This window comes from Notolepis coatsorum (assembly GCF_963971535.1).
Source record: "Notolepis coatsorum genome assembly, chromosome: 13".
In the NCBI taxonomy this organism is placed as follows: Eukaryota; Metazoa; Chordata; class Actinopteri; order Aulopiformes; family Paralepididae; genus Notolepis; species Notolepis coatsorum.
In genome coordinates, this window is record NC_140177.1 from 79,738,434 (window position 1) to 79,764,335 (window position 25,902).

A 25,902-nucleotide genomic window follows, 5' to 3' on the forward strand; every position below is an offset into this window, starting at 1 on the left:
GTCAATGAGAATAGTAGGAATACTAGGATGGGTCTAAGCTGACGCCACCTGTGGTATAGCAATTATATGGGCCACACCGGTACCATCTGGAGACACTGGGGGGTTCCCTCCGGGGTGTAAAGCCGGGAGGGGTAGAGGAATGGTCGGGTACAAAGTCTGGGTCAACGAGGAATAACGAGGCTCCAGATACAGGAGCCGGTGCATGTACTCCCTTGATCAGCAGACAAAGCAATAGTTGTAATCCAATATGCTCGATAGCATTGACGACAGCTAGCCAGCCCCTTCCAAGAGGCGGGCCCGAGTGGTGATCCTCACGAGGTTAAATCCCAAACGACAGTGGAATCAACGGTGCTCTTCTCCGGTGGTCCCGGTCCCAAAGCAATATAATCCAACCAGAAATGGTTCTGCAATCGCCGGTGTAGATTCTCCTGTGTACATATCCAACGGTTCTCGCCTAGGACTCCTCGGGTGTGGGCATGGATTTAGGCCGCACAGCCTGGATAAGTGCACTAGCTAAATACACGACGAACCGGTGGTAATGCTGGTCACTGAAGAACTGTAGCCGCACGATACACTATAAATGATCGACTATTACTTCACATTAGATTAAGTCGAACTCAACGTTACTGCGTTAAACTCTGACACTTTAACATTCTATTCGCACGCGGTTCTCAATGCTCTATTTAGATGCAAGGTTGCTCACTTCACTGCACGTTGACTCGTGGTGAAGGCATTAAGGTTTTGGTAAGACTACTGCTGTTTTCACCTGTGCCGTATTTATACGTAAGGTGAATATCTAGTGCCGACCTCAGTTCTTGTCTCGTATTACTACGCAGACTCTGGGCATGTACCGACATGTCCGGAGTTGCCTTTGAACTTGCCGTTGGGGGCTTGGTCGTTGGCGCCTGGGGTCGTTGTCCAATAGGAGAGCGAATATTACTCTGGTTTGTACGCAGGTAAAGGGATATTCCGTGTATATATATAAATAATATACAAGGTATATCAAACGATACATATATATATTCAGTTTAATCTGACCCTTTGCAACAGCCGCCTCCTAATTAGTCCGCACCTAATTAGTTAAAGCGAAGACAGATTAATAGTCCCGTCAACTACTCAATGTCTGTTGTGGGGAGTAGGGCAATTCTACAAAGTCAGTGGGTCATGATCGTCATCAGGGGAGTCAGGGAGCCTCGGCAACTCTATCAGCCTCGCCATGGGTCGGGTGTAGGTCCTCCCCTGGACAATAACTTCTGCCGCTCTGACCTTTCCGTCGGCACCAGTGATCACTTTGCTTAAGCGGCCGGCCGGCCACGCAGCTCGGGGTAGTGACTGGTCTATGATCATAACGACTGTGTCCACTTTTAAGTTGTCCCTGTCCTTGACCCGCTTCTGACGGGCTGGAAGGGATGGTAGGGAGCTTAGGAGGAAGCGGGCCTGAGACTGGTTGATCTGTGATTGGCTGTGTCTCCACATCCTCCGTCTGTTCCTCTTGTTCGGTCTGTACCCCGTCTGAGGAGGGGCCGGTTTCGGCCGCCCCATCAAGAAGTTGTTTGGGGTGCTGGGTTCGAGGTCAGCTACGTCGCTTGGAGCGCAGCTGAGGGGGGTGGAGTTCGGAACTCCCTCTTCTTGGGCCCACGGTTCTCTCACAGGCCTCTCGTCTAATGTCAATAGCCTCTCAACGGGCTGTACGAGAGAGTGGCCGGTGTCGCTCAACTTTGTGTGCAGGCAGCGTGTAGACGTGGGTTGACTGTCAAGTCCGTAGAGGGGGCCCTGGAGCGTCCACCCCAGTCGGGTCTGAACCGCGACTGGGCATCCTTTGGGTCCGATGTGGGCCGCCTCAATTGGGAGAATGAGGTCCGCGTGGTCGGAGCCTATGAGCAGGGTCGGTGTGGCGCCGTCGATGAGCGGTATAGGTAGTTGACGTAGGTGCACGTACTTCGCCATCAGCTGTGGGATGGGGTAGGTGTACTGTGACAGGCCTATGTCGTGGCTGGTGAAGACGTTAGTGATGCTATACTGCTTCTCGGGCTGCTCGACCGCTGCTATCGTGAAGGAGACATTTTCACCCTTTATGGTCTTCCGGTCTCTTCTAATGGTACGGATTGTCATTGTTCCTTTGGCACCCCGCAGGCCCAACTGGGCTGCGGCGGAAGCGAGGAGGAGAGTCTTTTCAGACCCATCGTCTAGGACGGCGTAAGTGTCCAGGACCTTGTCCTCGTAACTCAGGAGTACTCTGACCACTTTGATGAGCACTCGGGGGCTCCCGCTATGCTGGTCTATGTGGAGCACTCCTGTTGGTGGGTTGCCTTGGATCTTCTGTAGTGGTGCCGACTCGCGGTAGTCCGAGTAGCACCGTGACTCCCAGTGTCTGCTGTAGCAGTCAGGACACCAGGGGGCGGTCCTATGGATCTTCTGTAGTGGTGCCACCGCTTCGGCCTGATACATCACCGTGACGGGCCTACTTGGTTGTCCTGGCGGACGCTTGTTGCTGTCGTGCAGGACCTCCAGGTGGGCGCCGTCGCACTTGCTGCATCTCTTCTTTAGGCGGCACTCAGCTGCCATATGGCTGCGCGCGCAGCGGAAGCAGCGGCGGTTGGCTTTGATCCACTGACTCACCTCGTCAGCGGTCAGCTTCTTGAAAGTGTCACATTGAGACAGCCAATGTTCCTCTTCACAGTACTGGCATACAATCTTCCACTCCCCCTTGGTCGGGGGGGTGCTGTGGTTCTTGTGCTGCGGCACTGACTCGGCCTGGTGCATAACGGTCACGGACCGGCGGTTGTCATTGAACCTCCGCGGTCCATCTCTAGGGCTAGAGTCACTCCACACGAATGTGTCCAGTCTTAGACTGCTGACCTCCCTGGCGAGGAAATCAGCTAGGTCTAGGAGGGATGCTTCTGGGCCGTTGGGGTCGCGGTGGTCTCTCTGCCGCCGAAAACGCTCTTGGCGGGCTGGAGGGAGCTTCTCCAGTATTCGCTCCACATTAGAGTTTGCATATAGTTCATGTCTCCCCTTCTCCTTTTGGGACCCCAGCATCCCCACGAGGGATTGTACCTTGATAGAGAGGTCATCCAGTGCTCTATTGTCTTTGGCTGGGGGGAGGCGGTCGATATCTCTTATTTCTTGTATCACGTAGTCCCATATGCGTCCATAACGCTGGTCGAGGGCCACTAGAGCCGCGGAGTATGGGGTGCTTGAGTTGGAATATGCCAGCGCTATGTTATGCGCTCTGGGCACCTTGAGATGCTTGAGGAGGATGGCATATTTGTACGACTCGTCGGACATCATAGTCTCCAAGCACATCCGTAATTCCGTGTACTGTGCTCTGTCCTCGCGCGTAAAGTCTGGGAACGTCGGTGTGCCAAGGTACGATGCCATGGATGGCTGGCACACTGGTGAGCGTAGGGGAAGAGGCCTCCTGGGCGAGTCTCCCCGTACGTGTTGTCGTGGGTTGGTACTCGGTGGGTACCAGAGGCCGGGTACCCAGGTGCTGTTCCTCGGTGCTGACTGTTCGTCAAACTCACCCGTGAGTTGGGTCGGGGTTTGTAGTGCAGTGACTCGGGGCTGACGTCGGGGCTGTACTGGGCCTCCTGGTCCAGAGTACGTTGCTGCTGGTGGGCTTGACTTTCCTCCTCTTCCTCTTCTAGGTCCTGGAGTCTTCTAGTCAGTCTCTCGGCTACGTAGGCCGGTTCTTCCCGGTGGCTGGGTCTCGTATGGACCGGTCGGGGAGGGGGGTCGGAGACGTAGACAGGATCCTCCTGTTGGCCGGGTCCCGGGTCGCTTCGTCGGGTAGGGGAGACGTAGACAGGATCCTCCTGTTGGCCGGGTCCCGGGTCGCTTCGTCGGGTAGGGGAAGGTGCCCTAGACCCTTGTCGTGATGATCTCCGGGAGCTCCGTGCGGAGTGAGGGGGTGTCGCCCTGGCAATCAATTGTTCTATCATCTGCGCCTGCTGCCGGTCGCGCTCTGCTTCGCGCTGGGCATGGGCGGCGTCGCGCTCTGCTTCGCGCTGGGCATTGGCGGCGTCGCGCTGTGCATTGGCGGCGTCGCGCTGTGCTTCGCGCTGGGCATTGGCGGCGTCGCGCTGTGCATTGGCGGCGTCGCGCTGTGCATTGGCGCGGTCTCTTTCAATGTTCTCTTCCGTCTGAAGGCGTCTCTCCTCCAGTCTTATGCGGTCGTCTTCACTCCTTTGTTGCGCCTGGAAGCGCTCTCGTTCGGTTGCAGAGTGTTCGCGTTCACTAAGGGCTTGCGCTTGGAGTTGCGCGTGAAGGCGCTCTCGTTCCGCTGCAGATTGTTCGCGCTCGCTTGCTTGTTGCGCCTGGAGGCGCTCTCGTTGTTCGCGCTCGCTCGTCTGTTGAGCCTGAAGGCGCTCTCTTTCCATGGCAGAGTGTTCGCGCTCACTAAGGGCTTGCGCTTGGAGTTGCGCGTGGAGGCGCTCTCTTTCCATGGCGGAGTGTTCGCGCTCACTAAGCGTCTTTGCTTGAAGTCGATCGTGTTCGGTGGAGGCTGTCAGGGTGGCGATGAATGCTTGCGCCAGTATCTGGTCCGCCTCGCTGGGGGATGACACTGACGGAGGTGATCGGCTTCTGACGGTGCTCGTTGGAGATCTGTTCTCCTGGCGCGCCCCGAGGTCCATCTCCTGGGCGCGCTTCTCTTCTGGTCGTGGGTCGGGTTCTGTCCCTGGAGCGCTTTCTTTATCCTGGAGCTCTCCGGGGACTATCCCGGTGACGTTGTCTGGAGGTATAGTCATGTCATGTCCCACCTGGTCCCCCCGTGAGCTTGGTCAGTTTCATTAGAACCCACTGGGGTCTCTACTGGCAGGGTCGCCTGGTCGATAGGATTTGACATGCTTTGACTATCCGCTTTATCCGTATTTAACGTCTGTTTAGATAAGCTAGGTAGTAGAACGACAGCGTATTCCTCCAGATAGGGAGGTGGCTGACGTTTGCGCTGCGGGCGTTCTAGCTTGGGAGAGCCGCTTGGGGAGTGTTCACCGCTGGCCATGGTTAATATTAATATTATATTAAATATTACACTGATACCCTCCGGCTCGAAGGACCAATTGTAACTGAGGGGTTACAATACCCTGACTGTATTAAAGATTGTGATATATTAAACCACTACTAGTTATGTACTTTAATTACTGGCCATACAGTACATGAATATATATGGTGAACACCCACACAAGAATACGGCATTGACACATAAAGTTCTATTGGAGGGTTATTTATTATTATTAAACAACGTTAGGTTACAGATTGAGAATTAGGCTCACGCTTGTATGGCGAAGAACATACGTAAAGTCAGTCAAGAGCATAAGTCAATGAGAATAGTAGGAATACTAGGATGGGTCTAAGCTGACGCCACCTGTGGTATAGCAATTATATGGGCCACACCGGTACCATCTGGAGACACTGGGGGGTTCCCTCCGGGGTGTAAAGCCGGGAGGGGTAGAGGAATGGTCGGGTACAAAGTCTGGGTCAACGAGGAATAACGAGGCTCCAGATACAGGAGCCGGTGCATGTACTCCCTTGATCAGCAGACAAAGCAATAGTTGTAATCCAATATGCTCGATAGCATTGACGACAGCTACCCAGCCCCTTCCAAGAGGCGGGCCCGAGTGGTGATCCTCACGAGGTTAAATCCCAAACGACAGTGGAATCAACGGTGCTCTTCTCCGGTGGTCACGGTCCCAAAGCAATATAATCCAACCAGAAATGGTTCTGCAATCGCCGGTGTAGATTCTCCTGTGTACATATCCAACGGTTCTCGCCTAGGACTCCTCGGGTGTGGGCACGGATTTAGGCCGCACAGCCTGGATAAGTGCACTAGCTAAATACACGACGAACCGGTGGTAATGCTGGTCACTGAAGAACTGTAGCCGCACGATACACTATAAATGATCGACTATTACTTCACATTAGATTAAGTCGAACTCAACGTTACTGCGTTAAACTCTGACACTTTAACATTCTATTCGCACGCGGTTCTCAATGCTCTATTTAGATGCAAGGTTGCTCACTTCACTGCACGTTGACTCGTGGTGAAGGCATTAAGGTTTTGGTAAGACTACTGCTGTTTTCACCTGCGCCGTATTTATACGTGAGGTGAATATCTAGTGCCGACCTCAGTTCTTGTCTCGTATTACTACGCAGACTCTGGGCATGTACCGACATGTCCGGAGTTGCCTTTGAACTTGCCGTTGGGGGCTTGGTCGTTGGCGCCTGGGGTCGCTGTCCAATAGGAGAGCGAATATTACTCTGGTTTGTACGCAGGTAAAGGGATATTCCGTGTATATATATAAATAATATACAAGGTATATCAAACGATACATATATATATTCAGTTTAATCTGACCCTTTGCAACATGAATAGTTTATTTACAATAAGTGAACCAAACTTCTCCTCCATTACAAACACCACAAACACTCCCAGCTGTGACACACCATTTTCACCCCTGTGCGCACTGACAGCTAGATATACGTGCTCGGCTTCCCGCCACTGCGTCATACCGTCATGTCTTTACGTACTGCAAGTACAAGAACAAAACACAAGACTTAGAATAGAGTTGCACCACATTTCCAATACAACACATGTATATGAACGTCTAGGCTACTCACTTTAACACAAAACATAACAACCATAACATATGATCCCATTTTCAACATATGAGAACATATATCTCAACACTATAGGAGAGGAGACTGTTGTGGTCTTGGTCCATGAAACAACTATTACTTGGCATTTATAGGACAGCACGCCTCAAAAAGAATTAAATAAACCAAACAAACATCACAGGTACATATGTCCAAATTAACCTGGCTACTATGGAGGAATAAGTGACTGCGTATTCGAGCCCCTGGCCCCAAATGTACAGTCTCCTCACCACTGGATGTATTTCTCTCCCACCCACCCACCCACTCATAATGTACAGTCTCCTCCCCATATACTCTGTCAGGATCTATGAGTAACAGTACTGTATATTTGGATACCGCATATGTCACAAATGTATCAGTACTAAATACCTATATGTCCCTATGCCATAAATGTCATGTATGTTGTGTATGTCATAAATGTCAATATGAATTGAAAATGGGGGACCCTGATGTAAACAAGACAAACATCTTTCTCTGGTCTGCATCCCCTTAACAATTGTGTGTATTGAGCCGTACTGTATTGTACCCATTCTGCAATCTGTTAAATAAAGTTTTCATTCATTCATTCATTTGCTGTCTCGTTATAACACAAACAGCTCACGTTAGTCACCATGAACCATGACCAGCTTACGTTAGTTAGCATCCAATCTAGAAACTGCTAGGCTGCTTACTTGGCCAATAATGTGGTCCTCCTCGCTCCTCCTGGACAGATAGATTTGTTAAATCATAATATCCACAGTGGTGTGCTGTGCTGGTCCTCAATAAATGTCCCGCCGGTGAAAAATTATAATAAAGTGCTAAATGTTTGATACACTAAAAAAGACAAAGACCCCACCGAGTGCGGTAGTTATAGACCTTTAAGCCTCCTCGGAACCGATATCAAACTGTACTCTAAGGTATTAGCCATCAGACTACAAAAGCATATGACATCTTTAATTCACCCGGACCAAACTGGCTTCATAAGAGGTCGCTTGATCACCGATAACATAAGACGATTACTACATGTACTAGATGCCAACAAGGAAGACAACTAAGGCGATACTGTCCCTGGATGCAATGAAAGCTTTTGACAGGTTGGAATGGTCGTATCTATGGGCAGTATTAGAAAGGATGGGGTTAGGAAAAGGATTCATTGATATGATTAAAGTATTATACAAAGACCCATCGGCCATGATTACAACAGGTACAATCATCTCCAAAATCTTTCCGGTATCACGCTCAGCCAGACAGGGTTGCCCTCTTAGTCCCGGACTATTCGATCTATCATTAGAGCCTTTAGCACAATATATAAGACAATCCCAATCCATAGAACCAATCAAAATCAAGGGCACACAACACAAAATTAGTTTATATGCGGACGACGTAATACTGTTCATGCAAAACCCCAACACAGCATTGCCTCATCTTCTCAAGCTGATTGAGGACTTTGGAGATCTATCAGGATTTAGGATAAATTGGCCGAAGTCGGCCTTCCTCCCACTTAACGCCCCTGCAAAAAGAAATATAACCCTCCCAAAAGAGATACAGATGGTAAAACAATTTAGATGTTTGGGAGTTGAGATATTCCCCACCATAAGCCAAACGGTGAAGCACAATTACATAAAAATCCAAAACAAAATCAAATACGACCTTGTCAGGTGGTCGAAACTTAAAAACTCAGTACAGGCACGTATATCAATAATCAAGATGGACATCCTACCTAGAATCAACTTCTTCAGCTCAATGCTACCTTTACCCCCTCCAAAGGGTTACTGGAAATAATTACACTCCTCCACATACAAATTTATTTGGAATAACAAACCACCACGTATAAAAAGATCCACCGCACAGAGAAACAAAGCAGACGGAGGTATGGCATTTCCAGATTTCTACCACTACTTTAAGGCGTACACTTTAAGACCACTAACAACATGGTTTGATCCCCAAGCATTAGTATCCTGGAGAAATTTAGAAGAAAATATAGTAGCTCCACATAAGCTGAAGGGCATAGTATACACCAAATTACCAATTAAGCAATGCGAACGGAAATTTGGCCCCATAATCACTCATGCGATCCGGATATGGCGCGAAACACACAAAAAATATTCTACCCTACATAAATGGCATAATCATACTCCCTTATTCAATAACAATGCACTCTGGATAGGAAAACAACCTATAAGATTCCCTAGATGGGAAAAGCAAGGCATACACATTAGGAGACGTCTTCAATAAACAGGGTTTTTGTAGGTTCAATGAAATACGCAAAAAATGTAATCTCACCAAGTCCACATATTACTTTTACGCACAGTTATTGGTGTTACAAAGGATCAGATTAAACCGAATATATATATTTATTGATTGATATATATTGCATAGTATTTGTATATCGTTTGATATCCCTTGTATATTCCTTGTACATATACACGGAATATCCCTTTAGCCTAGTACAGACCATAATATTTCATTCTCCTATTGGACAGCGGTCCACAGGCGCCAGGGCCATGCCTCCAGAGTCAGGTTCAAAGCCACCGTCAAGACATGTCTGTACATGCCCGGCCTTGCCCAAGAATACGAGACAGAAATGAGGTTGGCACTAGTTTGTTCGCCGTGCATATAAATATGGCGCAGGTGAATACAGAAGCACTTAGCCGTTAGTCTTAGAGAAACAGAGTTACCCAATAAGTTGGAGCCTCACCCACGATACTACGTGCGGTGAAGTATGGCCTTTTTTGGCCCCAAATAGAGCATTGAGACCGCGTGCGAATTAATAACTGAAGTGTCAGAGTTTGGCGCTATACCGTCGAGTGCGACATATTTCTATTAAGTCAGTAATAGTCTATTTGTGTATAGTGTATCGTGCGGCTGAAGTTCTACAGTGACCAGCATCACCAACGCTTCCTCGTACCAGCTAGAGTGCTTATCCAGGCTGGGCTGCTTTCATGGCGCTTTCACCCGAGGAGACCTAGACGAGGATCGTGTGGACATGTACACTGGATTAATCTACCCGACGACTGCATAGCCATGTACGGCTGGATTATATTTGTTTTGGTCCTGTGATTTATGGAGCGGAGAATCGCCGACGCCTACACGTGTGTGGGATTTACCCTGTGAGGAGCCACGTCGAGTCTGCGCCTCAGAGAGCCTGAGGCAGGCTAGCTTTCTTCACTGTGGAGCTACAGTCTACGGAGAACAGCTGTATTCGTCTGTGGATCAAGAGACTATTGCACCGTCTCCTGTACTTGGAGTCTCCTTAGTCATCGTTGACCAGACTCTCTACTACCGACAGATCCTCTACCCCTGCTGGCTTACAACCGGGGGGACCTTTCAGTATCTCCCGCTATATATTACCAGTGCACCATAGATATAATTCCCTAAGATTCAGGTCGTATAATTACCTCCTGCGTAACCAGAGAATGGACATTCATTATTGATTTGCCTACGCACATTCCTTTGCCTTACAAGTGCATTCAAAGTATAATAGAGAAGTATATTATGTACCTTTTGCTGCAATAAATACTTAATTATAACTTTGTGTGGAACCGATTTATTGTGGGAAGTGTTCATCATATTTATATATCATGTACTGTATGGCCAGTAATTAAAGTACATAAAGCGGTAGTGGTTTAATGATACCATACTTATCAATACAGTCAGGGAATTGTACCCCTCAGTTACAATTGGCATGTTTGAAGGCTCACGGTGTTCCATTAAATATACCAATTGTACACCACAGATACCACAAATTCTTCTATGAAAGAGAGACATCAAGAGGTTTTGTTTCAGATTTTTATCATCAATTACTAACGTCCTCATATGAAACCCTCCACCTAGACTCCGTCTGGAGGAGGGATATACCAGACCTGGAAAGTGATTTTGATTGGCAAGAAGCCTGGGCAAATATTCGATTCACATCAAGGAACCCGGACCATCAACAAATCAATCTTAACTATATTCACAGGACATACTTGACTCCTATAAGACTGAAAAAAATGGGTCTTATACAAGACTCCAAATGCTCCTTATGTACAAATGGGGACGAGGGGACATTTATGCACATGTACTGGGACATTCTGGAAAGAGGTGACCCAGCAACTATCAAATCTCTTAACTTGGAATATACCTGTTGATAAATGCCCGTGCAAAGCCTCGGTCAGATTGATAACCCAATAACTCATTGGTCCGCATCTCAACATCAAGCAGCGTCCTGCGATGTCTGTGATATCCAGGACTCAATGCGTCCACAAACTGCAGGGGTTAAACCCGACCGACAGACCTGACACATGCACCACTCCGTCCTCCCCAGTCATCGGCCTTAGGTCGAGTGATTGGAGTTGCGGAGTATATTTATTTTATTTGCACTGGGAAGGACTTTTTTTATTCAGATGAGGTCCATTTCCCTTATCCGTGTACACGTATTATCACTGTATGGCTTTACTTGATAATCACATTATACAGAACCCACTTTTAATCTATATACATATATATATTTCTCTCCTTAGGTCTCCGTCTGGATAAAGCCACACTTCTAAAGTTTTTACATCATAAATCAGGAACATTACGGGACCGTGTGGTTGCCGACTGGTTAAAGGGTCACTTCTAAAGTTTTTTCATCATAAATCAGGAACATTACGAAGCAATGGGTAAAGATACAATGCAAAAAACATTTCAATGCTTACCCGTCGTCTTTCAGTTAGAAGAATGGAAGCAAAAAGGTGGCGTTCCAAAAGAAGGGTGTTTTATTTTTTAAAAGTACAAGATTACATTAAAGGCACAGTTTCATGTTTATAAGTACACAGGTTTTTGCTCACAATATATCAGAATTCAGTCATCTCCACAAAATCTCTCAAAAATCTGGCTCTCGAAGGAGCAACAGTCATTTTTATATTGATCCTTCATCATATTTCGATTGGTCTAAAAACAGTGATGTCACAGGGATGTCATTTCACTAGCAAACCAACGTACAATACGTAGTAAGGATGGACTCCCCTCCTTCTTTTACTTGCGTTACCTTCAGTTACCTAGTTTTTTCAAGTATGAGAAAGTCCCTCCACTTTTCATCTCATTCAGAACTTACAAAGGGTTAGCCTGTTAACCATGCGTCTGCCGGCCGGAGAGCTCAGGGAAGGGGCCCTGCCTGGCAAGGTCACATTCTTATGGTTAACTCCCTACTGCAGGCTTGCTCTTACAGACACATCTATGCAGACCAGGCAATTCATTTTAAGCAGAAGAGGTTAGATTCACACAATCACTGTCTTCCAACCAGAGTTTAGTTTTAAAGTGTATAAAGAATATACAGGTCATATACATAGCTCCAATCATATATAATAAACATAAGAATATTATACAAAGTGTCACTCGTTTACACATAACGTGTTTCCTTTCTGACGGGGCATTACCAGCCATAATACATATCACATCTAGACACCTATAGTAACATATGCCTAGATGATAGCAAATATATACAATAAACCTTTTGTATTGATTCCATTGACTCCACTCTCCAAGATCACGCAAGATATTGTAGTGTACACAAGTTACGGTTCCAGAGTCCACAGTTCTCACAGTTTTTTTCACAAGTGGGAGGAAGAATCTACAGACATTCCTCATAATCATATATAAGAACAGGATGTCATACTAACCAGTGTCACTTAGTTGGCTGTGACACTTTACACCTCCTCTGTCATCCTGGTCGGTCATTTTCCATTGTCTTAATAGCGTATGTACTGGAGGGACGAGATGGCGATTGCGGGGTCACGTGGCCGTGACTCTCCACACCCCCTCTGCCATCTTGGTACCTTGTTACCCTGGTAGCTGGCGGGAAGACTTGCATCTGTTGTGCCCTGGCTGGACGGCTCGACAGGATAGGGGTCACGTTGTTGCTTGGTATCCGGCGGGAAGACTTGCATCTGTTGTTCCCGGCCAACGCACCTGAAGACAACACCTGGTGGTCATCTTGTGGTCATCTTGGTCATCTTGGTCATCTTGGTCATCGTGGTCATCTTGGTCATCTTGGTCATCGTGGTCATCGTGGTCATCTTGGTCATCTTGGTCATCGTGGTCATTGTGGGGTCACCCCCTCTGACCTCTTGGATCTCTCCCATAGTTTGAGGTAGGTTGAATTGTCACTTCTCGGGCGACCCCACGGGTCCCCGAGAATTGTAGCAGCAGTCCTTTATCGAAGGGTGGTTGGCCTGGTCGTGTGACCCTGTCCTTAGGCCTCGCAGGACATCACAGATACGGTCCACAGAGGACTCATTTCTTTTCTCTTTCCATCATTTGGGCCATTGAAGCCCCTTTGGTGAGCTAGCGTCTCCTTGTGCTAGCTTCTCTTGAGCTATTACTCAATATGTTGAGTAATCAGAACTGTGTTCAGTTTCAGAGGTATTTAGCTCCCCATCTTGTTCAGGCTCAGACTCAGTTTCACCTGAAGGTGTCATCTGTGGCCTCGGGTTCTGATCCCTGATCTGAATGTCGCCATCCTCCTCTTCTGGGCCATAGAAAATGGAACAGTGCTCATAATTGATATTCTTGGCCTTTAGGAACTCGTCTAGAGAGTTGAACGCCTCTATGTCAGTGGAGGGAGATACTCGTTTTGAGGTGGAGCCTTGCGCCTCATACAGAGGAAGAATGACTACATCGTCCTCTTGGTTTTTTCCATTTCCAAACTCGTCCATGATAGTGTGTCGCAGTGTTCTTGAGCGAGACACATAACCCCTTACTGCCCCCGTTAAGCAGGTTGGCACCTTGCATGGCTGCCTCCGCCGTCTGTGTTTCTTAAGCCCTCCCTTCGTCTTGAAGGTCTTCTCACACTGGGCGCAACCGTAAGGTTTATTTTCTGTGTGTACCAGGTGGTGTTGTTTAAGTTCTGCCTTCGTCTTGAAGGTCTTCCCACACTGGGCACAGCTGTAAGGTTTATGTTCTGTGTGTACCAGGTGGTGTTGTTTAAGATGAGTCTTCCACTTGAAGCTCTTTCCACACTGGCCACAGCTGTAAGGTCTCTCTCCTGTGTGTACCCTGCAGTGAATTTTAAGCTCTCCCTTCGTCTTGAAGGTCCTCTCACACTGGGAGCAACCGTAAGGTTTATGTTCTGTGTGTACCAGGTGGTGTTGTTTAAGTTCTGCCTTCACCTTGAAGGTCTTCCCACACTGGTCACAACCGTAAGGTTTATTTCCTGTGTGTACCATGGAATGAATTTTAAGCTCTCCCTTCGTCTTGAAGGTCCTCTCACACTGGGCGCAACCGTAAGGTTTATGTTCTGTGTGTACCAGGTGGTGTTGTTTAAGTTCTGCCTTCGTCTTGAAGGTCTTCCCACACTGGTCACAACCGTAAGGTTTATTTTCTGTGTGTACCACGTGGTGTCGTTTTAGACTATCCTTCCACTTGAAGCTCTTTCCACACTGGCCACAGCTGTAAGGTCTCTCTCCTGTGTGTACCCCGTGGTGTAGTGTAAGGTTACGCTTCGTCTTGAAGCTCTTCCCACACTGGGCGCAACCGTAAGGTTTATGTTCTGTGTGTACCAGGTGGTGTTGTTTAAGTTCTGCCTTCGTCTTGAAGGTCTTCCCACACTGGGCACAGCAGTAAGGTTTCTCTTCTGTGTGTACCACGTGGTGTCGTTCAAGATCTGCCTTTCTCTTGAAGCTAATGTCACACTGGTCACAGCAGTAAGGTTTCTCTCCTGTGTGTACCACGTGGTGACGTTTAAGGTGAGCCTTCGTCTTGAAGGTCTTTTCACAATGGTCACAGCAGTAAGGTTTCTCTCCTGTGTGTACCACGTGGTGACGTTTAAGGTGAGCCTTCGTCTTGAAGCTCCTTCCACACTGGTCACAGCAGTAAGGTTTCTCTCCTGTGCCAATTACTGCCTGCTGTACAGCCGGCAGCTCTGGGTATTGTGATTTGCTTGGTTCCGTGAATTCCTCACTTTCCGCAAGCGTTTCAGGGGACTCTGGGTGTGTTCCCTGTTCTCCTGGGTAGTCTAACCCCCTGCTGGGTGTAGAAGCTCCCAATCCATCATCCGAGGGTAATTTATCGTCCTCTGTGATGTGGGGATGATTGTGAGACATCCTGTTCACTTCCATTAGCTCTGGCTTGGTAGCCAGCTATTAGCTCATGTCTGGCTAGGGCCAGTCCACTTCCTGTTAGCTCTTGGCTTGTTAGCCTGTGGGGAGCTAGTTAGCTCTTGGCTAGTCAGCCATCAATTCGCTCCTGGCTAGTTAGCCTATGGTAAGCTAGTTAGCTCTTGGCCAGTTAGCCTGTGGTTGGCTAGTTAGCCATCAATTCACTCCTGGCTTGTTAGCCTGCATTCCAGTGAGCGCCGTTTTAGCTAGCTCACGTAGCCCCAGGCTAGGTACATTTTTTACATTTACATTTAGTCATTTAGCTGACGCTTTTATCCAAAGCGACTTACAAGTTCTGTACGACAAGCCATCAGGAAGGGCACAACTCTATCAGCTGAGCAACAATGTTCATCAAAGTGTTGAGTGCTACAGTGTAGGTTAGTTTATTAGGACAAGTGCATGACAGTACGGTTAGTTAGGGTTAGATTTTTTTTTTTTTTTTTTTTTTCTTTTTTTAATTCAGATAATGGTTGAAGAAGTGCGTCTTTAGTCGACGGCGAAAGATTGGACGTGATTCGGCCATCCAGTTAGCATTCAGTTCACTCCTGGCTTGTTAGCCTGCATTCCAGTGAGCGCCGTTTTAGCTAGCTCACGTAGCCCCAGGCTAGGTAGCCATCCAGTTAGCATTCAGTTAGCTTGTGGCTAGTCAGCCTGCATTCCAGTGAGCGTCGTTTTAGCTAGCTCACGTAGCCCCAGGCTAGGTAGCCATCCAGTCAGCATTCAGTTAGCTTGTGGCTAGTCAGCCTGCATTCCAGTGAGTGCCGTTTTAGCTAGCTCACGTAGCCCCAGGCTAGGTAGCCATCCAGTTAGCATTCAGTTCACTCCTGGCTTGTTAGCCTGCATTCCAGTGAGCGCAGTTTTAGCTAGCTCACGTAGCCCCAGGCTAGGTAGCCATCCAGTTAGCATTCAGTTAGCTTGTGGCTAGTCAGCCTGCATTCCAGTGAGCGCCGTTTTAGCTAGCTCACGTAGCCCCAGGCTAGGTAGCCATCCAGTCAGCATTCAGTTAGCTTGTGGCTAGTCAGCCTGCATTCCAGTGAGCGCCGTTTTAGCTAGCTCACGTAGCCCCAGGCTAGGTAGCCATCCAGTTAGCATTCAGTTCACTCCTGGCTTGTTAGCCTGCATTCCAGTGAGCGCCGTTTTAGCTAGCTCACGTAGCCCCAGGCTAGGTAGCCACCCAGTTAGCATTCAGTTAGCTTGTGGCTAGTCAGCCTGCATTCCAGTGAGCGCCGTTTTAGCTAGCTCACGTAGCCCCAGGCTAGGTAGCCATCCAGTTAGCATTCAGTTAGCTTGTGGCTAGTCAGCCTGCATTCCAGTGGACGAAGCACGAAATTATGTTGCACTTGTAACTCCCCCCAGAGCTCTATAAACATTACGTTACCCTTTAGTCGTGAGTAAACGTTGCTTTAATCACAAAGATAGAGCTTTCTATTAAAGTGTGATATTCCCGAGTAGAGCTTTTCCACTCGAGTGTGACTTTAAGCCTTTTATTTTAGGTTTCTAGTCGCGTGTGTAGAGCTTTCTACTGTAGAGCTTTCTACTTTAAGTTTGACTGTAAGTAAACATTCCGTTACCCTTTAGTCACAAGTAAACGTTACTTTAATCACAAAGATAGAGCTTTCTATTCATTTGTGATATTCCCGAGTAGAGCTTTCCACTCAAGTCGCCAGTAGAGCTTTCTACTTTAAGTTTGACTGTAAGTAAACATTCCGTTACCCTTTAGTCGCAAGTAAACGTTACTTTAATCACAAAGATAGAGCTTTCTATTCATTTGTGATATTCCCGAGTAGAGCTTTCCACTCGAGTCGCCAGTAGAGCTTTCTACTTTAAGTTTGACTGTAAGTAAACATTCCGTTACCCTTTAGTCGCAAGTAAACGTTACTTTAATCACAAAGATAGAGCTTTCTATTCATTTGTGATATTCCCGAGTAGAGCTTTCCACTCGAGTCGCCAGTAGAGCTTTCTACTTTAAGTTTGACTGTAAGTAAACATTCCGTTACCCTTTAGTCGCAGGTAAACGTTACTTTAATCACAAAGATAGAGCTTTCTATTCATTTGTGATATTCCCGAGTAGAGCTTTCCACTCGAGTCGCCAGTAGAGCTTTCTACTTTAATTTTGACTGTAAGTAAACATTCCGTTACCCTTTAGTCGCAAGTAAACGTTACTTTAATCACAAAGATAGAGCTTTCTATTCATTTGTGATATCCCCGAGTAGAGCTTTCCACTCGAGTCGCCAGTAGAGCTTTCTACTTACATTTTTTGTCAAATCTGTAATAAATTTTCGGCCGTTAGCACCTATTCAGTTAGTATAAATGCCCAACGCCAGGGACGCCATGATAAATGCCCGTGCAAAGCCTCGGTCAGATTGATAACCCAATAACTCATTGGTCCGCATCTCAACATCAAGCAGCGTCCTGCGATGTCTGTGATATCCAGGACTCAATGCGTCCACAAACTGCAGGGGTTAAACCCGACCGACAGACCTGACACATGCACCACTCCGTCCTCCCCAGTCATCGGCCTTAGGTCGAGTGATTGGAGTTGCGGAGTATATTTATTTTATTTGCACTGGGAAGGACTTTTTTTATTCAGATGAGGTCCATTTCCCTTATCCGTTTACACGTATTATCACTGTATGGCTTTACTTGATAATCACATTATACAGAACCCACTTTTAATCTATATACATATATATATTTCTCTCCTTAGGTCTCCGTCTGGATAAAGCCACACTTCTAAAGTTTTTACATCATAAATCAGGAACATTACGAAGCAATGGGTAAAGATACAATGCAAAAAACATTTCAATGCTTACCCGTCGTCTTTCAGTTAGAAGAATGGAAGCAAAAAGGTGGCGTTCCAAAAGAAGGGTGTTTTTTTTTTTTTAAGTACAAGATTACATTAAAGGCACAGTTTCATGTTTATAAGTACACAGGTTTTTGCTCACAATATATCAGAATTCAGTCATCTCCACAAAATCTCTCAAAAATCGGGCTCTCGAAGGAGCAACAGTCATTTTTATATTGATCCTTCATCATATTTCGATTGGTCTAAAAACAGTGATGTCACAGGGATGTCATTTCACTAGCAAACCAACGTACAATACGTAGTAAGGATGGACTCAACTCCTTCTTTTACTTGCGTTACCTTCAGTTACCTAGTTTTTTCAAGTATGAGAAAGTCCCTCCACTTTTCATCTCATTCAGAAGGGTTAGCCTGTTAACCATGCGTCTGCCGGCCGGAGAGCTCAGGGAAGGGGCCCTGCCTGGCAAGGTCACATTCTTATGGTTAACTCCCTACTGCAGGCTTGCTCTTACAGACACATCTATGCAGACCAGGCAATTCATTTTAAGCAGTAGAGGTTAGATTCACACAATCACTGTCTTCCAACCAGAGTTTAGTTTTAAAGTGTATAAAGAATATACAGGTCATATACATAGCTCCAATCATATATAATAAACATAAGAATATTATACAAAGTGTCACTCGTTTACACATAACGTGTTTCCTTTCTGACGGGGCATTACCAGCCATAATACATATCACATCTAGACACCTATAGTAACATATGCCTAGATGATAGCAAATATATACAATAAACCTTTTGTATTGATTCCATTGACTCCAATCTCCAAGATCACGCAAGATATTGTAGTGTACACAAGTTACGGTTCCAGAGTCCACAGTTCTCACAGTTTTTTTCACAAGTGGGAGGAAGAATCTACAGACATTCCTCATAATCATATATAAGAACAGGATGTCATACTAACCAGTGTCACTTAGTTGGCTGTGACACTTTACACCTGTACACCCCTCTGTACTACTGCTGAATGATGTTTTTGAGTGTGCAGTACATCCACAGCTAAAGAGATTGGTTTTATCGGGTATCACAGTGTCTAAAAATCTGATAGCATCACAATGGTTCCAACCGGAAAAAAATTGCCGAAAGGTCTGGATTATTACATATCTCGATGTGATCTATCAAGAAATATCTACAGCAAGAATTTTGGGTCTCAATGAATCCAAAATGACACTGTGGTTAGAAGTGGTGGAGAAAATAAAAGCTAGCATATAATGGTAATGTCTGATTAGGAGCGAGGGAAAATGGATGGATTATCCAATGGGGGGTCCGGAAGGGGGGGGTACGAGCTGGAGCATATGTGTGTAGGTTTTTAGATAACAGGTATTAAGGGTATATCCTATATAAGACAATTAACTAAGATGTGATCTCATTGGATGTGCACTGACAACTAATGCTTGTATATCTTATCGTGTGTTGTCATGTTTGTTTGTGTTTGTTTAAAAAATTATTAAAAAAAAAAAAAAATTGATACACTAATAGAGGATTCGAACGTGCCCGCTCTGTTAATAAACTTTTCAATCAATCAATCCCGCGAGGGGATGACGTTCAGACGTTGTCACATTAGGTGGACGTCAGGTGGAAACCCCGCCTCCAGGGCGGCAAATTTGAAGACGCTAGAGTACTTTGCTGTCAGACGGACCCGTAAGCCTTAAGGTCCCCCTATAGGACCCCCTGCTTTTCTTTATCACAAATCGATCAATAGAGACCGTATTAGATCCCCAATTATCATATCATGGGGTATCATTGGAAAGCCACACTCATTGGCTATGTCACAAACAGGTAATTTATGACAAATAGGGAGTCCACACGTGATAACAATTTAACAAAGAATGATTTATTTAAACCTATCTAACCACACAAAAACATAAGCACATGAACACTGGAATGTTTTGTATTAGAATCAGTGGTGAGTGCAGTGTGTGGATGAGTGAGTAGATATGCTGTGGTGTGTGTTTGGTGTAAGCGTCAGTGTTACAATATGTTAAAGGATGCAGCTTGGGTGTTGGTACAACCTGTGCCTGGGAGTGGAGAAAGCAGACAGAGAGGGAATTAGACAGAGACACATATATTGAGGTGCAGGCAGCTCTGCTCTGCACAGGTGAGTCTCATACAGTTAACGAGCCACCCACTCCACCATGCTTCCTGGTGAGTCAGACTCTCCATTTAGCAGGTAGAGTGGGGGTCGTCACACCCTCCCCCTAAAGAAAAGGGTTCTTCCCTATTAACAAATTACATTTTTATATACAAGTGACTAACCAAACTAAATCCATACATAAACTCAAGTAACACAATATTTTGTCCCCTATATTCAAATAAAAAATAAACATTGTTTTACCCTTCACCCATTCCCCTCACCATCCTGCCTCCGCTCTCAGCAACATAGGGCCCTAAGAAGCTATTTAAGAGAGCAGGAGACAGTAGGGATTGGGGAACAGATAGAGAGAGGCAAAACAAGGTATCCTCATGGGACCAACTTAGGGTATGCGGGACAATGCGTCCGCAATCACATTCTGAGACCCTTTAATGTGACGAATGTCCAAAGAATAGGGCTGTAAAAACAAAGCCCACCTCATCAACCTCTGGTTGGGATTTTGGAAGGACTTTAAAAAGGTCAAAGGATTATGATCCGTGTACGCCACCAGGGAAGTCACCCCTGACCCCAGATACACGTCAAAATGTTGGAGTGCCCAAATCAGTGATAACGCCTCCTTCTCGATAACTGAGTAGTTAAGTTGGTAGGTGTTAAATTTCCTCGAGAAGAAGGCCACCGATTTATCCACCCCATGCACATCCGCCTGCAGGAGGACTGCCCCTGCCCCCACGTTGGAGGCATCCACCTGTAATGAAAAGGAGTCATTTACTGTAAACGTGGAGCAGTTAACACAGGTTCAGAGCACAATAGGGCCTTCACATTTTCAAATGCCACTTGGCATCTGCCTGACCAGACATACTTGGAGTCCTTCCTCAACAAGTTAGTCAACGGCTCTACTACGGATGAGAAGTTGCGACAAAAACTCCGATAATAGCCCACTAAACCCAGAAAACGCATCAAATCCTTTTTTGTCGCTGGAGGGGGATAATTTACAATAGCCACAACTTTATTCTGAACCATGCGTACGCTGCCCTGACCGATCACCTTTCCTAAATAGGTGACAGTGGCTCTTGCAAATTCACATTTGGCCAAGTTAATAGTCAACCGTGCCCAGACCAATTTTTTGAACAGTGCCCGGATACGCTGAAGGTGTTCAGACCATGTGTCGCTGTAGATCACCACATCATCCAGGTAGACGGCACACCCATCCAGACCAGCCACTACTTTGTTCATAAGGCGCTGGAAAGTAGCGGGGGCGTTTCGAAGACCAAACGGCATGACTAAATATTTGTACAACCCAGAGGGAGTGATAAAAGCGCAAACCTCCTGGCCACACTTAGACAGCGGGACTTGCCAATAACCTTTTAAAAGGTCAAACTTACTCACGTAAGTAGCCGATCCCACCTGATCTACACAGTCTTCCATGCGGGGAAGAGGAAAGACATCTGGTTTGGTAATGTTATTCACTTTACGAAAGTCAGTACATGGTCTATAGCTTCCGTCGGGTTTACCGACCAACAGGCAAGGCGACGCCCAACTTGACGAACATGATTCGGCAATTTGGTTGTCCAACATATACTGAACCTCATTGTCCAAATGCTTGCGTTTCTCGGGTGAGACACGATAGAAGCGCTGCTTTATTGAGGCTGCCTCTCCCACATCCACATCATGTTCAATTAGATGTGTGCGTGAGGGTACATCTGAAAATAAAGCAGGATAACGGTTAATCAGAGCTATTAACTCAACACGCTTCGAGTCATCCAAATCTGCCAAAATCACATCCAACCAATCAACCGCCCCTGCAACACCACATCCGGGTTTACTCCTTCCTCAGGGCCGGCTACTGGAGAGGTGGACCTGTCCACTGTAGTGGTACAAAGAGAAACCTTCTCAGTCTCCCCATTATTCTCCCCATCATTCACCCCCCCTTCAGCATGGCCAGAGTAGTAGGGTTTTAAAAGGTTCACATGACACACCGCACAATTGGAGGGGGGCTTCCCACCCTCCAGAACATTTACAACAAGCGGTGCAAGGGGAAGGCTAAGAGAATTATTAAGGACTCGAGCCACCCGAACAACTGCCTCTTTGAACTGCTGCGGTCAGGCAAGCGATACCGGAGTCTTAAGGCGAGCACAGAAAGACTCAGAAGAAGCTTCTATCCCCAGGCCATCAGGCTGCTAAACGAACAATAATCACTATGCAACAACCATCAAATGCACACAGCACACACACCCACACGCGCACACTCACTCAAACAAACAACACACTGCAGCACCCACTCTCCACACTTTAGATCACACAAACACACTTACACTTTATATTTATTGATAAAGGATTTGGACTACAACTCGTACACCTACTGTGAATTGTACCTAAATTGCACCTCGTCCCATTTCTCCATTTCTGCCTTGCACTATATAGTATTGTATATTAGTACACTGCACAGTATTGTATATTGTATGGTAACTACGTCTATTCTGCATCGAACATTGTACATATGTCTAAACTGAACACTGTGACCTCTTTTTTTTACTTCTAATTTTACTATGTTTTTATTTCATACTTATCTTGTCTTGCACAGTCTCTGGAGCGCAACAGTAAGAAGCATTTTGTACAAAAGTATTCTGTACTTCTGTATGACAACTATTAAAGAAACTTGAAACTTGAAACTTGAAACTTGAACTTGATTTGCCCTCCTGCCTTTGGCAACAACATAATTCAGGTCAGACACCCGCCGCACAACAGTGTAAGGGCCCGTGAACTTTGCCTGAAAGGGAGACGTTACTACCGGCTGTAAAAGCAAAACTTGATCGCCAGCCTTAAACTGCCTAAGCTCAGTGCGACGATCATAAAGGGACTTCATCTTTCCCTGAGACCTCCCCAACTTCTCCTTCGCACACTCAACAGACAAAAACAACCTGTGTCTGAAACCATTGACATAATCAACCAATTCCCGAGGGGGTTCTGTCATGTCCCAGCTGTCTTTCAACACAGCCATGGGACCACGGACTTTGTGACCAAAAACCAGGTCATTAGGGCTAAACCCTGTGCTCTCCTGGACTACCTCCCTGGAGGCCAATAGAAGCCAGGGCAGGCCCTCCTCCCAGTCACCCCCTAACTCCACACAATAGGAGCGCAGCAACGACTTCAACGTCTGATGAAAACGCTCTAACGCTCCCTGAGACTGGGCATGATACGCTGACGCTTTGTTGTGCCTGATGTGCAGTTGCCGGAGAACTGCCGCAAACATGTGTGGGGTGAAATTGGAACCTTGATCACTCTGAATGATCCTGGGTACCCCAAACACAGAAATGAACTGCGACAGCGCCTTAACAACAGACTTTGTCGTTATTGACCTAAGCGGAAACGCTGCCAGGTATCTGGTCACCTGACACATTACCGTAAGCAAATACAAATGTCCCTGTTTGGAACGCGACAATGGCCCAACACAGTCAATAATCAAATGTTCAAATGGCTGATCAACAGCAGGAATAGGAGAGAGCGGGGCCGGTGTGATGGTCTGACTCGGTTTCCCAGTTAACTGACACGTGTGACACGTTTTGATATATGCGGATATATCACGTTTTAAACGGGGCCAAAAACAGTGTCTCAGCGCACGGTCATACGTTTTCCTCACTCCCTGATGCCCTGCCACATTGTCATGACAGGTCTGCAACACCAACGGACGAAATTTGCATGGTACCACAAACTGAAAAATGGGGTCACCCACGAAAGCATCCCCATGCGGTATCCACTTCCGAAACAATAAACCGTCATGAAGACAGTATCCCTGCGCCGAGCTACCTATGTCTTCAAACAGCACGGCCTTCTCAAACAGTTCTCGTAAAGCTGGATCATTCACCTGTTCTGCAACCAAATCAGCCTTCGACATGGACTGGAGTTGCTCAGGCAGAATCAAACCCACATGAACCGATTCAACACCTGTCGCCTGGGTAACACCCGGTGTGTCACCCGCCGCCGTCATGGCACGCGTAACCACACAGGCTGGATACACAATGACATCAGATGAAGTGTCTAACAAAGTTGGACTAGGTGACTTTTGGGTGACTACATTAGGGAGAGGCCCATCGGCCCACACTCGTACCCCGGCCAGATTGTTACCCAAAATGATGTCCACTCCATCAACAGGCAACTCAGCACGCACACCTATCTGCACATCACCATTCCCCAAACCTGAAACAAGAGAAATGTTATGCACAGGAACAGGGAACACAGACATCCCCATCCCTCGAATCAAGATAACATCCCCTGTGTCAGAATCAATTGAAAAAGGCAACACCGACTCACGCACAAACGAATCGATTGAGCCAGTGTCCCGCAGTATTTTGACCGGCACCCTAACATCACTGCCCTGTAAAGACACAAAACCATCAGAAAGAAACGCACCATACTCTTCCAGGCACGTCTGTCCTATGGTCTTAGCAGACGGTACCGATGGTGACACCATCCTTTGGGTGAGGGAATTGGCCAGCAGAGCAGGTTTTACTTGCGCTTCAAACCCACCCCTCGAGCCAAGAAGTGGGCACTCATCCTTCCAATGTCCAGAACGTTTACAGTAGTTACATGTTTTGACAGACGCCGGTGGCTGTCTATACCGTGTGTCAGACGCAGGTGGCTGTCTATACCGTGTGTCAGATGCAGGTGGCTGTCTATACCGTGTGTCACAATCACCCCTCCTCTCCGATCCAAACTTTGGACGAGGAGAAAAAGTCTCTCTGCTATGAGCCTTTTCTATAGCTAAACCACCGAAGTTACCCTTGTGAATCAACACATACTCATCTGCCAATGCTGCAGCCTCCCCCGGCGTCACTGCACCCTGCTGTGTAATGTAAGTTGCCACATTTACAGGAACAGAGTTTTTAAACTGTTCTAACACCAGCAGATCAGAGAGTTGGTCAAAGGTATCGACACCAGACGCTACACACCAACGGGTAAACTGGGTACTTAAATCCTGTGAAAATTCAAGATGAGACTGTTTGTCCCTCTTCTTCCACGTACGGAACCGCTGTCTGTACGCCTCAGGTACAAGTTCGTACACCTTAAGCACTGCCGATTTCACCCGCACATAAACCTTACAGTCCGTGGGACTAAATGCAGAGTACGCTTCCTGGGCTCTACCAGTGAGAACACACTGTAACATCATACAACTATCCTCACTACTCCAGTGCCTTGCATCTGCCAAACGTTCAAACAATGAAAAAAAAACATCTGGGTCCTTTTCATTAAACTGAGGAAGCAAACGCAGTTCACGTAAAACGTCAAATTTACCCCCCTGAGACGGATCCCCAGTACCATCAGTAACATCAGAACTGAGCCACTTTCCTTCCCCGACCAAATCTAGCTTTCTATTCTGCACCTGAGCTTGCACCTCTACTTTGGCAAGCTCAGTCTTTTGCTTAAGTTCCTCCAAAGCCAACTCCTGTCTGTGCTTACCAAGCTGCACCTTTGTATTGACCTCTGCCTGCAGTAGCAGAAGTTCCTTCTGCTGCTCAAAACTGAGAAGCGGTACCCCAGCTGGCTTGAGAACACCTTTCTCCACCAACTCTGCCTTTAAAGTGGCCTTGACTGCCACCTTTGACAGTCTAACAGGTATCTCAATATCATAATTCTCAGCAATTGCTAACAACTGCTCCTTAGTACACTGATCAATCAGTTCTCCACGACAGAGGCCATAATGTACTGTTTGGCTACAAACAAACCAAACTTATGTCGGGACCATGAAGCGTGAACACCAATAATAAGACAGTCTGATCCAATGAACCTCCCCACCCTGACTAACTACAGGTCCTAACTAACTAACTAACTACCTCAAAACCTCAATCTTCGTGCCACTACTTGTAGGGGGTACTGATGCACTAGAACTCTCTGGGCAGAAAAAGTACCTGTTATACAGCCACTCCTCTGAGCCAGAGACGTGCTCCCGAGAGGACAAAAGCGCCTATGCCAGTGCCTGTCTCTGCCTACGTTTTTGCGGCCGCCTAAAAAAGAAAATACCAAGACAAGTCCCCCTATTGGAAACCTGGCCTCTTCGCCTACCCGGGGATTTTTGGTTCCCAAAACACACAGACTGTATTATTAAGGCATCAAACCCCAAAGCCACAACACAAGCAATAACAAACAAACAAACTGTAACCAAAACAAAACAATAAAACAAAATAACAAATCTCTACTACAA

At 46.7% G+C, this 25,902-nt stretch overlaps 1 protein-coding gene across 1 annotated transcript in view; it reads left to right on the forward strand.

The window, feature by feature from the left end:
- Positions 1-25,902, forward strand: part of LOC311239418 (unconventional myosin-VIIb-like) — a gene marked incomplete at its 5' end in the record, with an annotated part of 195,727 nt that overhangs the window by 138,156 nt on the left and 31,669 nt on the right. The window contains one exon of the mRNA XM_084327722.1: positions 20,881-20,952. Within this exon, the coding sequence (XP_084183848.1) occupies positions 20,881-20,952 (72 nt within the window). The remainder of the gene's footprint in view (positions 1-20,880; positions 20,953-25,902) is intronic.